This window comes from Pipra filicauda, unplaced genomic scaffold (assembly GCF_003945595.2).
Source record: "Pipra filicauda isolate LSUMZ 115617 unplaced genomic scaffold, ASM394559v2 scaffold371_size1224239_pilon, whole genome shotgun sequence".
Classification (NCBI taxonomy): Eukaryota; Metazoa; Chordata; class Aves; order Passeriformes; family Pipridae; genus Pipra; species Pipra filicauda.
Window position 1 is genome coordinate 936,806 of NW_024104500.1, and position 15,473 is coordinate 952,278.

Below are 15,473 nucleotides of genomic sequence, written 5' to 3' on the forward strand. Positions count from 1 at the left end.
AGCTCATACTTACATCATACTTAAGTGAATACTTTAGCACGCCCAATACACTGACTTAAAAAACCCCAGCAACAAAACCCCCAAGATCCTACTTTTGGAATGAGAAATAACTTTACTTTTCATCTTTATAGATTGCAAGTTGGCCAGAACAGGTCCTCCAGCCACAATAGTTCCCATTGACGAGGAGAGTCGGAACGGTGAGTGCCCCCACAATTATTTGTAACACAGTTATTTATATACACCAACTTAATTTTTACCATCTAACTTCTTATGTCAGTGTGATGTTACCAGAGGACAAAGTTCTGGTCAGTCTTTGGTTTTGGTGTGGTTGGGTAAAGCTGACACCTTACTCTGCAACTTTGGTGGGAGTGTTTTGCTGCTTGTTGGTTTGCTGTAAGTTTAATAAGGTGAGTTTGTGGACACCTCTGAAATGGCAGAACTTGCTTGCTTGCAGTCGTGGAAATTTCAAAAGAAAATGAATGACCTTCTGTTTTCAATTGTTTTAATTGTCCTCTCCAATCATACAGTTCTCACATTGTTGATCTGTGATCTCAGCATTGCATTTGTGCAGAATACTGCGATGGGATGAAGTGCTTTGCCCTGCTGGAATCAGCTGTTACTCCTCCTATTGTGACTACTCTTCCCTGCTTTTTGTTTTCATATTTTATTTGGTTTTTAACCTCATAAGCTAAGTGTGGTTTTGTGCTGTGTGTGGTGGTGGTTTATCATATGTGGGTGCTTGAAATGGTGAACAAAGTCATGTCATGCTGGTGGAACCTCTCTGCCGTTATCCTCGGGGGAACTGCTCGTTGTTGGAGCTGCTCAAGGTCAGATGGATAACAGAATGGTAAAAAAAAAAAAACAAACAAAAAACAAACAAACAAACAAAAAAAACCCAAAAAAAACCCCAGTTGTTAGAGCACCTGTGTTCTGAAAAACTCTGGTACTGGAGTGGTTGTTGAAAGCAGGCTGATTGCTTCCTCCTGTGGGGGTTTTCCTTGCAATCCTGAGTGTCCAAAGGAGGGCCATGAAGGTGGTTGTGCTCTTTCGATGGGATGTGTTGGTTCTTAGCAAGTCTCTGTTGTATACTGATGTGTGTGTCACTTGTGTGATCCTTAGTTTTGGCAGAATGACCCCTGTTGCCTTCAGCTGAAATGGTTTGGCCACCAGAGCTTGTCTCTCATAGCCTTTCATCCTTCGTATTGGGTAGAAAATTAATCTGTATAAATGGTTGAGGAATGTTGTGGACTTCCCATCCCTGGAAGTGTCCAAGGCCAGGTTGGACGGGGCTTGGAGCAACCTGGGCTAGTGGAAGGTGTTCCTGCCCATGGCAGAGCACGGAATGAGATGAGCTTTCAGGTCCCTCCCAACCCAAACCATTCTGGGATATGAAAGGTAATGAGGAAAATCAGCTAAAGCAGTTTGCTGTGGTAAGAAAATGTTTTAATCCCAGTTTTTTGATATGGAACAGAAGTTATTTTCCAAAATAACTGTTGCTTGTTTTCGCAGTCAGACCCACAGTTATTGTGTGACCCTCTTGAGAGATGAGCAGAGATGTTGGGAGGTGACAGTTTCCCACCATGGGATTAATGTCTCTTTATATCAAGTAATTTAGGTGCAATAGTATGTTAGATTATGGTTGTGCTCATGTGAGGAATCCTTCAAAGGGAGAACCTGGCATTTCTTAAGGTACAAATGAATTATTTTCTGATTTTCCCTTTGCTTAACTGAATTGGGTGATAGTGCTTGAGATCATATTAACAGCAAAACTGAATTTTTCTATGTGTTTCTTATAGGCAGAAAGTTATTTTCACCCACTGATTCGGGTTTTTTTTTAATTGCTGAGTTTGAGCCCTGGTTTTAACTTGTTTTAAAGACTCAGTGAGACTTACTCATAGCTCAGAGTTTGTCATTGCCACTGCACCCCATGTTTTTGGTGGCCTTCATGTGGAGCCGCCCGTGCTCTTTCCCTCCAGATGAGCATCCTGAAATGCTCGAGGGTTTTGAATCTGTAGGAAGGGTTTTTAATGGAAAAGGAGACTCTTGGCAAAATTGAAAATTGCTAGATATGACCGATTAAATTAGAATTTGGAACAGGATGCAGAGGTTGGGGGAGAGGAAACAAGCAGACCGAGTGAATCACCCTGATGTGAGGAAGGATTTGAACTGGTGCAATCCTAACAAAAAGACTCCACAGTTAGGAATATTTTGGTTTTGCTCTTACCTATCCTAGGGAAATTAGTAAATGCTGTTGTGCTTTGATTTTATTTGGGTTTTTTTTGTTTCTCTCCCCTGCCCCTACGATGGTACAAGTGCTCCAATGAGCAGTGGGACATCTCCTGCTCTCCACACACAAATCTCCATGGTCATTGGGGATGTTTGGTATTCCTGCAAACCCAGGGAATTTTGGGAATGAGCTTTCGTGGCTGGAGGTGGGTTGGGTATTATTTTTGTATCTTTTCATCTCCCTGCTCTCTTGGCAGCAATCTTTTGTCAGCCTGGCTTCCCAGGGAGGCAGAGGATGTGATTGCTCCACAAATCCCCATCAATAACCCCCTGCAGGGAAGGATTAATGGCAAATAGGGCACAAATATGCAGGGAACAAAGCTGGGGATTTTTTTTCCCCCCTGGTACTGTTGGACCAATTTATTTTCAGTTTAATTGTATGTAATGCTGGAAGAATGGACCTGATTGCCAAGGCACATTGACAGTGTCACTGCAAATTTCCGTGCTGTAGCAAACATTATAACTTGGTTTTCAGGGACAATTGACAGGGACTGAAGAAAATGTCTCTAGAGGCACAGAATCTGTAGCCTCTCTCCTGAGGGGGGCTCAGTGTGGTAATACATCTCCCAAGGACTGTGTGTGATGCCTCTGAACAGCCATTACTTAATAAAATGTTCAGTGACTGCAGGGCTGGAACTGAAGTAATGAGCCTGAGGAAGAAGGAAGGATCCTCTCTCCATGTGCTGCTTGAATCCTGTGCCCATTCCAGCCTGGCTGCCTTAAGACATTTTGCCTAAGGAGCAAAAATTCTTTAGTAAAAAATGTTCTGACCTGGGAAGTTGCTGTGGCTGAACTCAGGTGTATCAAGAATGGCATTCCTTAAGAGCTGTGTTTCCATGTTCTTTTCCTACTTTTCCTTCCTGTTTCGGGGAAAAATGTGAATTACTGACTTGAAAGTACTTCAGCATCTTGATTTCTGCAAATACATCTTTCCTACAGAAATTATTTTTGTGCTATTACTACTGGTTTGAAATTATCTGGAAGAGGCTGCCCAGGGAGGTTTGGAGTGCCCATCCCTGGAGGTGTCCCAGGAAGGCCTGGCCGTGGCACTCAGTGCTCTGGGCTGGGGGACCAGGTTGGCATCGGGCACAGGGGGGACTTTTGGAGGTCTTTTCCAGCCTCACTGATCCCATGACATTCTTGTATTGTCTCTCTGACAACCTCTAATTTCAAACTAATGTATTTTCACCTATTACTTTCTATCATTCAAAAATCAGCTTTATGAAAGAAAAGGAATATTAGTTTTACCATTTCAAGTGACTTGAGAACAGCATTTCTCAAGTTTGGGATGTGTGTGTAGATGTGGAAAGAGGCCAAACTGTGATTTTTGTGTTGATTTTTCTCAGTTTCCCCATAAGGGCAGTTTAAGGACTCTTTGCATTTTGCTTCACTTGGTGCACTATTTTTTTGGTAGCAGTTAACAATTGCATTTCTATAATGAACAAAAATCAAATCATTACTTTATATGTTATCATCCCTGTGAAGTATTTGCAGAGAAACTGCTTCCGTTGATTTCTGATCTAATTTATGCCACTGTCTATGTGCCTCATAGATTTTTCTCACCCCTTTAGACAATCCTACAGCTCCCTAAAGTGTTTCTGAATGTTTTTGTCCAGCTTTTGACCATTCTTTCCAGATGTACCTTCACCAGTGTGGAATCTGGTTTCTCCAGCAGTGGAGATGTGGTGTGTTGTGTGTATATAAGTTAAGCTACTGCAGCCAATAAATAAAGCTTTGAATTAAGGTGAGCTTAGGTAGTCCTGGGCTGAGGATTGCAGCCCAGCCTAGTGATATCATGGCTGGGGGGATTGTGGCACTGAGTATTAGCAGAGTTTGGTTGGATCTGTGTGTGCTGATGCCATTGTGTGGTCATTAATGCCACCTCTGAGCACATTAGATTAGCCAGCAAAACAAATGTGAGCTGGGTCAGGCTCAGGCACGTAATAACATCTGGGCTAATTAGGGCACCCGGTGTGCAGTTTATTCTGGCTTTATGTTTTTATGTAGGAAGAAAGATGATACATTAGATCTAATAGCTGTCAGATTAAGTAACTTGTGTCAGGACTTGTTACCCTTGGAGAATGTTTTGGACAAATTCTAACGAGAGGAGTGGATTTGCATTGATTTGTGTGGCCACGTGGCTGCACAGTCCCGGGGCTGCTGCCAAGGGCTGAACACTGAATTTACCATGTCCAAGTGCTGTCAGCCCTGTCTGCCCATCCCTGGGCTGATTGGGAACCTGAGTGTTTCCTACTGATGCTCCTCTAAGACGAGAAGGCCCTGGGGGTGCTGGTGGGGCAGAGGCTGGACCTGCCCCGGCCCAGAAACCCCCCGTGCCCTGGGCTGATCCCCCAGCGTGGGCAGCAGGGCAGGGGGGGATTCTGCCCCTCAGGGGAGACCCCCCCGCAGAGCTGCTCCAGCCCTGGGAACAGCCCAGCAAGGACATGGAGCTGCTGGAGCCAGTCCAGAGGAGGCCCCAAGAGGATCCGAGGGCTGGAGCAGCTCTGCTGGGAGGAAAGGCTGGGAGAGTTGGGATTGTTCAGCCTGGAGAGGAGAAGCTTTGGGGTGACCCAACTGTGGCCTTCCAGGGCCTGAAGGGGATGACAAGAAAGATGGAGAGAGACTATTTCCATGGGCCTGGAGTGTCAGGACAATGGGGAATGGCTTCCCACTGCCAGAGGGCAGGGTTAGATGGGATATTGGGAAGGAATTTTTCCCTGTGAGGGTGGTGAGGCCCTGGCACAGGTTGCCCAGAGAAGCTGTGGCTGCCCCTGGATCCCTGGAAGTGTCCAAGGCCAGGTTGGACGGGGCTTGGAGCAACCTGGGCTAGTGGGAGGTGTCCCTGCTCGTGGCAGGGGGTGGAATGGGATGAGCTTTCAGGTCCCATCCAACCCAAACCATTCTGGGATTCTGTGATAAGTACTGGCTCTAGTTCTGGATCATTCAGGGCATTTCTGTGCCATTTAGGAATATGCTGGTTTGACTTGGAGAAAGGGGTTACTCTGGGTCATAGAAATCCCCTAGGAAATGTCTGTCCAGGAAAGTTACTGCGAGAGCATCAGGAAGGGACTTACTGAGGCTGCTGCGTTCCCTGGCATTGAGGTGGGACACCTGTACAAGTGCCAGGGTATCAAGAGACACCCAGTTGTAGCTGACTTGGTTTATTCTTCTGGTGGAACTTTTCCGAGTGCTCTGGTCCAAGTGCTGTCCTCAGATTTCTCCATGGTGGAGGAAACTTGGCTCATGCACAGGTTAATAATGTGCTTTGAGCCTTTTTGTCATGTCTTGAGTGTTTGATTGCCAGAGATGGAAATGTCTTCTGCATTCACTGATCCAGCCAATTAAAACTGAGGATTATTTGGCCTTAATCAGCTGTCCCAAGAATCATTATTAAATGCAACAGCAGGAATGTTATCAGAGCATAACATTTGTATTTCAGGAAAGGGCTGGAAGAGCAGAGCTGCTGCTCTTGTCAGGGGAGAAGGCTCAGAGTTGAGAGGAGGTGTAAGAACTTTAAGTTAGAAAATTCTCTTTTCCTCGGCTAATAAATGTTTTCAATTAGGTGAAATATGGAATATTTGTTTTTATAACTTCTGTTATTTTTATAACTCCTTCCCATTCCTCATGTCAGCACCTGGCTCGTGTGTTGGGGCTCAACTTGCTGCCTTTAAGATGCTTCAATCAAAATGCAAACTAGGAAGTATCACTTCTTCCCTGACAATTTGATTTAGTTTATAAATTCATGAGATGGGAAAAGAGGTCTAAATTTATGGAAATTATTTTTGTTTCATTCAAACCTGTTTGTTCATTTCTGTTCCAAAATGATACATTCTTTGGATTTTGGTATTAAGGGTTTCATTGGGAAGTCATGAAGCAATTTGGTGTCTAATGCTATTTTTATACCACAGATTTAAATTCACACTCACACTTTTTCATGTAGGACAAATGTGTAAAGACTGAAGAAGCTGTAAAACGGATCAGCTTCTTATTCTACTTCTATTCATCAGCTCATCACCAGTACTTAAGCAGAGCTTTTGTTAGAAGTCTCTAAAATTCTCTGCTTTCAGTACTTTTTTTTTTAATTTATACCTTTTAAGAAAAAAAGATCAAAGTGCCAAAAAGCAGGATATAATTTGACATGGAAGCAGGGGAGAAAAGTCACACTTTTAGAAACGGATTATTTCTTAAGGGTAGAAAATAAAGTTATTGATAGAGTTGGAAATCTTTAATTGGTTTTGTGCCATCAGCTGTCTAGAAAAATGTCCTCCCCTGGTATTGCTGCTCTTGAAGGAGGTAAAATAGTCCATAAATTACTTTCAGGGCTTGGAGAGTTTTGCCCTTATTTTCATAATAATTAAGTGTCTCATCTCCCTCTGAGGGTTCTTAGGACTTTGTGTGGCCATCAAAGCTCTTTTTCACTCTTTTTGTCAGGTTAGACATGTTCAGGTGTCACAGTTCCAGGTGGATCTGCTGAGATGTTTCTTGCAGCTGCCATGGAGAACCCACAGGCCCTAATTCAACTGCAAGTGATTGGGTTCTGGTCACTAAATATTGAATAACTGTAGCAGTAATTAGCAGATCAGGTAAGCCCACAGCTCTTTCCTAGCTGTGTTGTTTACAAGGACAAAAATTAGGAACTGAATTCCATTTTGGGATAAGCATCATAGTTGTGAATCAGGATTCTGCTCTGTAATGCCAAGGCTTTTTCAAAATGTGTTTGGGGTTTCCTTTTTTACTGGAAACTCTCCTCAGAGTGACTGGAGTTCTTCTGAAGAGCTCATCTCCGAGAGTTTGAGTATTGAGAATAAATTATTCTAATTCAGTACACAATCCATCCATGTTCCAGGGGTGTCAGTTTACCTTTGCATATTTCCACTAATTATTTCTTCCACATAATTTTGAAACAGGAGATGTTGTTTTAGTAGTAATATTCTTTGACTGTCCTCTCCTTCACAGCCCCAGTAAAGCAGTGCAAGAATTGGAGTATTTAATACATTCAAAGCCTGTTTAAAATCAGTTTTCCTCTGGGGAGTGTGAGGTGATGGCTGGGATTGGTGCCCCTGTAGTAATTGCCAAAAATGTGATGTCATTCTTTGGAAGTGTTTTGGTATCACTTTGTTTTTGGAGTGTAAAACAGAGCTCAGAGTAGGGATATAGGGTTGGTAGGTTTGGGGGAGCCTGGCCCAGCCACCTCCCAGGAATGGTCTGTTGTGCCATGTGAACACAGTGGGTGCCCTGGAGATCTCCAAGTGCTGAGGGCTCAGATCTCCTCTCGTGCCTCTGGCAGAGGTCTGGCATTGATGTCAGAGTGAATGGGTCTTCTTCTGCCTCCTGAGGAATGGGCTGTTATGGGAATTCTTTGTCAAGGGATGGGGCTCCTGCCCTGCTGCTCACAATCCATTTGCCCTTCTCCATTCAGCTCTTGTGGACTCTCTGGGCAGGTGCTCTTGTTTCAAGAAGCCCCAGCTCTGCTGGTTCTTGGGCACTGGAGCTGCTCCATCCCAGATCAGCTGTTTTTACCTGCCCACGCTCTGCTGAGCTGAACCAACTGGGCTCTCCAAATTCCCCTATTGCTCCACTCCGTGCTGGGTGTGAATCCCAGAATGGTTTGGGTTGGATGGGACCTTAAAGCCCATCCAGTTCCACCCCCTGCCATGGGCAGGGACACCTCCCACTAGCCCAGGTTGCTCCAACCTGGCCTTGGACACTTCCAGGGATCCAGGGGCAGTCACAGCTTCTCTGGACAACCTGTGCCAGGGCCTCCCCACCCTCCCAGGGAAGCCATTCCTCCTAATATTTCATCTGAATGGTTGGAGCCACTTCAGTTGTTTTCAAAGTCCAGTTAACACCAGGAGACCTGTTTGTGTGATGGGATCTCAAACTTCCCTCCCAATCCTTCTTTTCTTGTCAGTGTCAAAAAATTGTCTCCTTCTGGAGGTGCCTGAGGACCTTGGGAAACCTGTATCCCAGGACAAAATTCCCATTCATGTTCTGAGAGGCTTTCTCTGAGCCCAGGCCTGCTTTTGAAAAATTGCCTCCTTCTAAGGAAACCTCAACTCCCTCTCCATTTAAAACACTGATAAAACCTCAGTACCTTTTCACACCTGGGTGAGCAGGTTTGGTTTTGCATCTCTCATTCTTCAACATGTGTCTCAAAGGGCTGCCAGAACCTGGCACCAGGTGAATAATGAGCTGTCCTCAATACTTTCACAACCCTTCACACCTTAAAACAAAAACAAAAGTGGAGGGGGAAAAGCCTTTTAAATGGTCAAGCCCCAGTTTCCTTTAACTTCCTTTAACTGTACAGCAATTCAAGGCAAATTTTTCTCCCTCACATTCCCTGTGTTTTTAAGCAGATTGTTCCAAAAACATCAGTAATTTTACCTTGATTCCAACTTTGAAGTGCTAATAAGAAATAACACTTAACTTATTGCTTGTTTTGAGCAGCAGAGTGCTCAGAACAGTAAAATAATTCAATAAATGATGGATTTCAAAGCTCTTCTTGGCTCAAACATAAATTACATTTGTTGCTTTATTTTGTTACACAGTCTCATGTGAAAACTCCTTGTATCCTTTTAGATTTTCAAAGTCATGTTAATCAAGGCAAATGTTGTGCTCCAGAGCTCTGATATTTTTTTCTTCCTTTATCCACTCACCATTTTTCATCATTACTCTGATATTCTGCATTTTATCCTATTGAAACAACTGTTTGGGAACATGCAGCCTGATTAAAATAAATCATTAAGTCTCGACCTTCTGGCTGTTTGCCTTTAATTTATGCCATTAGCGCAATCCTGAAGATCATTTAGTCCCTCTGTCCTTTTCCTGGAGATGGTTTAGGGAACAGTGGCCAACTGTATGGTCTGGAAGAGTGAGAATCTCAGGAGGTTTAACAGGGCCAAGTGCTGGTGCTGCCCCTGGGTCAGGAGAACCCCCGGGATCAATCCAGGCTGGGGATGAGCAGATGGAGCAGCCCAGGCAGAAGGCCCTGGGGGTGCTGGTGGGGCAGAGGCTGGACCTGCCCCGGCCCAGAAACCCCCCGTGCCCTGGGCTGATCCCCCAGCGTGGGCAGCAGGGCAGGGGGGGATTCTGCCCCTCTGCCCCTCAGGGGAGACCCCCCTGCAGAGCTGCTCCAGCCCTGGGAACAGCCCAGCAAGGACATGGAGCTGCTGGAGCCAGTCCAGAGGAGGCCCCAAGAGGATCCGAGGGCTGGAGCAGCTCTGCTGGGAGGAAAGGCTGGCAGAGTTGGGATTGTTCAGCCTGGAGAAGGGGTGTCTTCAAGGAGACCTGAGAGCCCCTTCCAATGCCTAAAGGAGCTCCAAGAGAACTGAAGAGGGACTTTGGACAAGGGCCTGGAGTGTCAGGACAAGGGGGAATGGCTTCCCACTGCCAGAGGGCAGGGTTAGATGGGATATTGGGAAGGAATTGTTCCCTATGAGGGTGGTGAGGCCCTGGCACAGGTTGCCCAGAGAAGCTGTGGCTGCCCCTGGATCCCTGGAAGTGTCCCAGGCCAGGTTGGACGGGGCTTGGAACAACCTGGGCTAGTGGAAGGTGTCCCTGCTCATGGCAGGGGGTGGAATGAGATGAGTTTTAAAGTCCCTTCCAACCCAAACCATTCTGTGATTCTTTGATGTTTTTATATGATCAAATGTATATTAATTCTTTTCAGTAGAATAATTATATGTGGCTGTTACCAGGCATGAAGTTTTATGTCTCAGGATGGTTTATGAGCCCAATGAAAAAGCTGGCAAATGTTGCTTCTGAAATGCACTACAGAGCATTCGTGTTGGGCCTATTATTTTGTCACTGTCACAACAGGATGAAGTTTAAAAGAGCAGTTCTATGATAAATTATCTTCCATGCAAGGAATTAATAGTTTTTGCAAAGGGCATCCCTGAGGAAAGCAGCAGTGGGGAGAACCACCTCAATTTTCCAGTGTGTCTGTGCGTTTTGATAGTTTTTGTTTGTTCTCTTTTTCTTTTTTTTTTTTTTTTTGGATTACTGATGCTGTTCCCCCTCACATGCAGCTCCCCCCTCTCTGTTGCATCCAGTCTTCCCATGGTTCCTCCCAGCAGGGGAAGGGCTGGGGTGAGATGATGCAGTGCTGACAAACACAGTTGCCTGGGATGGAGCTCATGGGATGGTCCTTCCCCTCTCTTGAATTTGTGGTGGATAATCCTCAAGTCTGATGAGGAACAGCTGAGGGAGCTGGGGGGGCTCAGCCTGGAGAAAAGGAGGCTCAGGGGGGACCTTCTGGCTCTGCAAGTCCCTGACAGGAGGGGGGAGCCGGGGGGGGGTCGGGCTCTGCTCCCGGGGAACAATGGTAGGATGAGAGGAAATGGCCTCAAGTCACACCAGGGCAGGTTTAGATGGGATATTCAGGAAAATTCCTACACTGAAAGGGCAGTCCAACCCTGGCACAGCTGTCCAGGGCAGTGCTGGAGTCCCCATCCGTGGAGGGATTTAACAGACTTGGAGATGTGATACCTGAGGACGTGGGTGGTGGCCTTGGCAGTGCTGGGATAACAGTGGGACTCAGTGGTCTTGGAGGTCTTTTCCAACCTTAGCAGTTCTGTGACCTTCACCTCTTTGCTCACTCTTGTTGATGCCTTGGTGTCTCTCTCCTTTTACAAGCATAAATCTTACTAGGTCCCTTTGGGGATTCTTTTGAGAACAATGCAGTGAAGTGTTGAATTCCTAATTTCTTTGGAAGTTTTGGAGCCACAGGTTGCTCTCCACATCTGCCTGTCAGAGGTCACTTTTTATCCATTTCAGTTTCCAGAATTAACTCTGTTTTCCCCTTTTACCAGAGACCCCTGGGGAACTTACTTCTGGCTTTGTCTTAGTCTCCTGGGGGCTCCCAATCCCTGGAAGTGTCCAAGGCCAGGCTGGATGGAGCTCTGAGCAACCTGGGCTAGTGGGAGGTGTCCCTGCCCATGGCAGGGGGTGGAACTGGATGAGCCTTAAGGTCCCTTCCAGCCCAGACCATTGTGTGGTTCCCTGATCTGGTCTCTGGATCAGTATATTTTACCAAGGACAGTCACTTAGGTTTGTTATGTGTTTCTTCTGTCCAGGACCAGTCCGCGGGAGGTGTGCACTGATCTCTGTGTTCCCTCCTTGTCTGATTTTGCCTGGAGAGGTTTTTGCAGTGCAGCAGGATGGGCTTTGCTGGATGGGCTGTGATGTGCAGGTGGCATACCTCCTGCAGCCCTTTGTTAAGAACAGGAGCCCTGTCTTTATTTCCAGATCCTTTAGCAACTAATTTGAGGCAAAACTTGAATTTTTTTATCTTTCAGGGTTAGAATTGAATGATTTCTTTTTTTTTTTTTTTTTTTTTTGTAAACAGTATCTCATCAGGTAGTAAGAAGTTGCCCACTGCAGGGAGGAAATAGGGTGACCAAATTGTTGATGCTTGTGATGTGATGTGGTGTTCTGCACACACATTTTCCCCTTTTTTGTGGGAAAGAGGAGGTTTGGGTTTTTGTTCTGTGTTTAAATTGGAGAAGTGCAGGAGTATTTGTCAGCAGCTCTGTTGGAATTTTATGGGTTTTATTTCTTCCCTTGACCTTTGTAAAACATCCATTAAGCCCTGTTTCCCAGTTTAGAGCCCATTTGTCTGTAGGACCTCACACCCCAATGGGCTGGTAGTGCTCATCTCTCCGAAGGGAAGAGCCCTTGGAGCCATTAGCCTTGTCCCTGCCTTTGACTGTCCATGAAGGACTGCACTTTGCAGTTCATTTCTCCCACTTCCCTTGTAAAAGCAAAGCAGAAGGGCCTTGAAAGAAGAAACTCTTCCCCAATTCCCCAGTGTTTAGCTGTGTTACACTGGGGGGGTTTTGCCAGCCCGTGGGGGCAAAGGATCAGCCTTTCCCTCTGCCCTGGGTGTGCAGCACAAGCTGTCAGCTCTCGGTTCTTTGCTGGGCTCCTCATCCTGAAGGCTCCTGGAAGGGATTTCCTGCCTGTTTGCCACGAGGTGCTAAGGGATGTCTGCCCTGGGTCATTAAAATCCTTTGGAGTGCAGCTCAAGCAGCTCCTAATGGAACGACATGTTACATTTGTAAAGCGACCCTGGGGGGTTCGTTCCATGCCTTTATTCAGCATTAATGCTCCTGTTGAGGCATCACAGAGCAGCGTTGCCTTTGGAAGTGGAGTCCCTCAGGCAACAGGGGCCCCAAGATGCCCCTCCAGGCACTTAATTAATCCCAGCGGTGAGGAACTATTCCTTTTGAAGGTGTGTTGTCACCGTGGCTGTTCACTCCCCCCCTCCCCTCGGCTTTTAAGGATCTGTGGTTGAGAGGAGCTGAAAGGGAAGGATGCGCTCCTCTTTTTTTTGTAGTGGAGCTGGGGGATGATGCTGTGGCTATGAAAAAAAAAAAAAAAAAAAACAAAGCAAAACCGAAGAATGCATAGAATCATAGAATTCATAGACTTACTAAGGTCAGAAAACACCTCCCTGTTTAATCAGTGTATCCTGATTAAAGTGGAGGCAGTGTATACGTGTTCTGTCACAGAGCTTTCATTTTGAGATGTTATTTTTTTCTCTGTTGGAACATCATATACATTACTACTTCTAACTCCTTTCTGCTATTTCAGTTGTTTTATTAACAGCAGCTCAGGTAAACCATAGGTTTTCATCTGTTCAAGCTCTGTAAAAGGCACTTCAAAAGCACCTTTCTTTGCCCAGCTCTGCAACTGGAGAACACCTTTTGTTGGGGCCCCCACCGCCCCCGGTGTATTTTAAGTGTTAAAGACCTGGCAGTTCTGTTTCTTGCCTGTTGTTAAGCTCACTCATGCATTATTTATCAAGCAGTAGGTGAAGACTTCAACCTTTTTATGATAATTGATAGTGGTTAGAATACAGGATTACCAACAGTTCCTGAGCACCAGTAAATGCCAGCATGGGAGGTGTGTGTTGGCAGGACGTGTTTTTCATCGTTAATTCAAAATATATGGGCTTTGTTGGGCCTCACTGGGTCAGTGTGGAGAGGCAGAGAAGAAATAGATGATAAAATTGGATATTAATAGCTTTGCACGGGGTTTTGCCTGTTTGTGTTGCACAGTGTTGGTGCAGACTCCATAAACTGTAGCTCTTCCAGTGTGAGGTAACAGGATTAAAGACACCCTCTGTGGTTCCCTGTATCACCTGGGGGTTTAAAGTAGTTTTGACAATGGGTACAATTAGAATTATCTCGTGTAAATCGGCTGCTTCCTTTGCTTGGGACAGGTTTTGGCTCCCCACAGCCCAGCTCCTTGTATTTGGGGACAGTCGGTGCCTGCTTGGAGTTGAGGTGTAAAAAAGGTCACTGGAATTTTTACTCTCAGTTTAATAAGATTAAGCACAACTTAAGTTAGCAAATTTTAGCTGTTTATAAACAAGGAATTGGGTGCTTAGGAGATGTGAAGTTGTAGCATATTTGCTTTTTAGTGTCAATTGTATTGAAAAAAGGGAGGAGATGGAGGAAAAAAAAAAATACCATGAGCTGTTAATTCAGTTTGATAGAGCTGAAGCAGCTACATATTGATGCCTCATTATTTTTAAATTGACTGAGGGTTTCCTTTCATTAATCCTTTATTCTGTAGACAGATGGGAAACAGTGGCTGCTTTTTTTCAAGGGCAATTTCACCCAACTGACAGCACAGTGAAACTTTGGGTTGTTTTCTTTTTCTTTTTTTTTTTTCCCTATTGAAATATGGTATGGCATAGATTTATAAAAAAAAATAACAAAAGATTCCTTAATAAAAATGTGCTGCCTTGTTTCTGCTTTATTTCTTTATAATCTGAGGCATGATCTATGTTAGTTTACAGCTTGGCTGTCTGAAAACAAGCCTGGTAAGTGTCAGATATCTGTGAAGGATTAGTAATTATTAAAATAGATTGAAAACACACATTTATCCTCCCACAGTACTGATTTTCACTGTCCTTCTCATTCAGCAGCCCAGCATAGCCCTGAAACTTTTTGGTACCTTTTCTGTGAGCTCTAAGAAGCCTTTAAGCAGGATGACAGTTCTTAACCACTGGGTAACTCTGGGTATTTTATGAATCCTAGATGCCAGGCCAGTTTTGGTGTTGTGACTGCTGTCTGTGGGGTTACACCCAGAAACAGAGCAGAAGGAAAGAGCTGTGAGTCCAGCTGAGCCTTTCCTGCTTCATCCCATCAAAGGCATCGGGGTGTTAATAGGGGAGAATGTTCTCCCAGCTCAAGGCAAAATACAAACCTTACTGGTACAGGAGTGCAAGGGGGAGACTGAGGAGTGGGAAATGGAAAAGCCCTGAATAGATGATGAGGTTGCTGTAACCTTCTTGGCTCCCAGCAGGGCACGTGAATACCCTCACACAGCACAGCCTTTGTTTTTCCAGTCCTCATCTCCCGTTGTTTTGTTAAGAAACAGTCCGACCACACTGTTGACATACAGCTTGAAAGGGAAAATATTCCACTTCCAAAAGAAAATATTCCACCTCTAGCAGAACACACACCTTCATTCTTCCCGTGGTGGGAATCCAGCCTTGCTTGGACTGGAGTTGTCCCCACTGGCAGCAGTTTTTAGTCTGGTGCCTTAAGGCAGTGCAAGTCTGGTCAGCTCATTCTTCAATCTCTGCTTGAGGAAGTAGAAAAAGGGGGTTTTAGAGCATTTCTTGTGGTATCAAGGGTTCTCTGATGTGGTCGTTGGACTGGGCTCCTCCCAGAGGACTGGGATTAATTTGATTTTGTGAACTATTCCCACTTTGCCCTGCTGACACCAAGCACATCCTCGTTATCCCCTTGGTGACACACCTGTCAGTGCCCATGGACACTGTCCTGTTTCCAGCAGTGATGGCAGGCAGATGCTGGAGGACAATTTGGCATGGCATGAGACTGAATATTTGCCCTGAGTATGCCCAAAATCTGCAGCTCTTTTCATCCCAAAAGGAAAGAGGTACCCAGGGGGCTCTGCAGCATCTTTGTGGTGACCAGACCCTCCCCGGGCAGGACACTGTATTTCCAAATCATTCCCAGCCCTGGACCTGTGTGTTTACACGTGGCTGATGCAGGGATTTCCTCCTGGCTGCATTTTGAGACCTCTCAGCTAACCAGCTCTTAATCCATTTAATGTTCATCCCGTTTATTTTCATAGTTTCATAATCAGCTTATGTGAGAGGAGGCCATGGAAATTTAAACTCGCGTTCCCTTTGCTCTCCTGGCTTGTAA

General features: G+C 45.3%; 1 protein-coding gene across 3 annotated transcripts in view; it reads left to right on the forward strand.

The window, feature by feature from the left end:
* Window positions 1–15,473, forward strand: part of PCDH15 (protocadherin related 15) — a 692,202-nt gene that overhangs the window by 424,126 nt on the left and 252,603 nt on the right. For all 3 annotated transcript variants that reach the window (XM_039384770.1, XM_039384768.1, XM_039384769.1), the window contains one exon: window positions 132–197. In XM_039384770.1, the coding sequence (XP_039240704.1) occupies window positions 132–197 (66 nt within the window). The remainder of the gene's footprint in view (window positions 1–131; window positions 198–15,473) is intronic.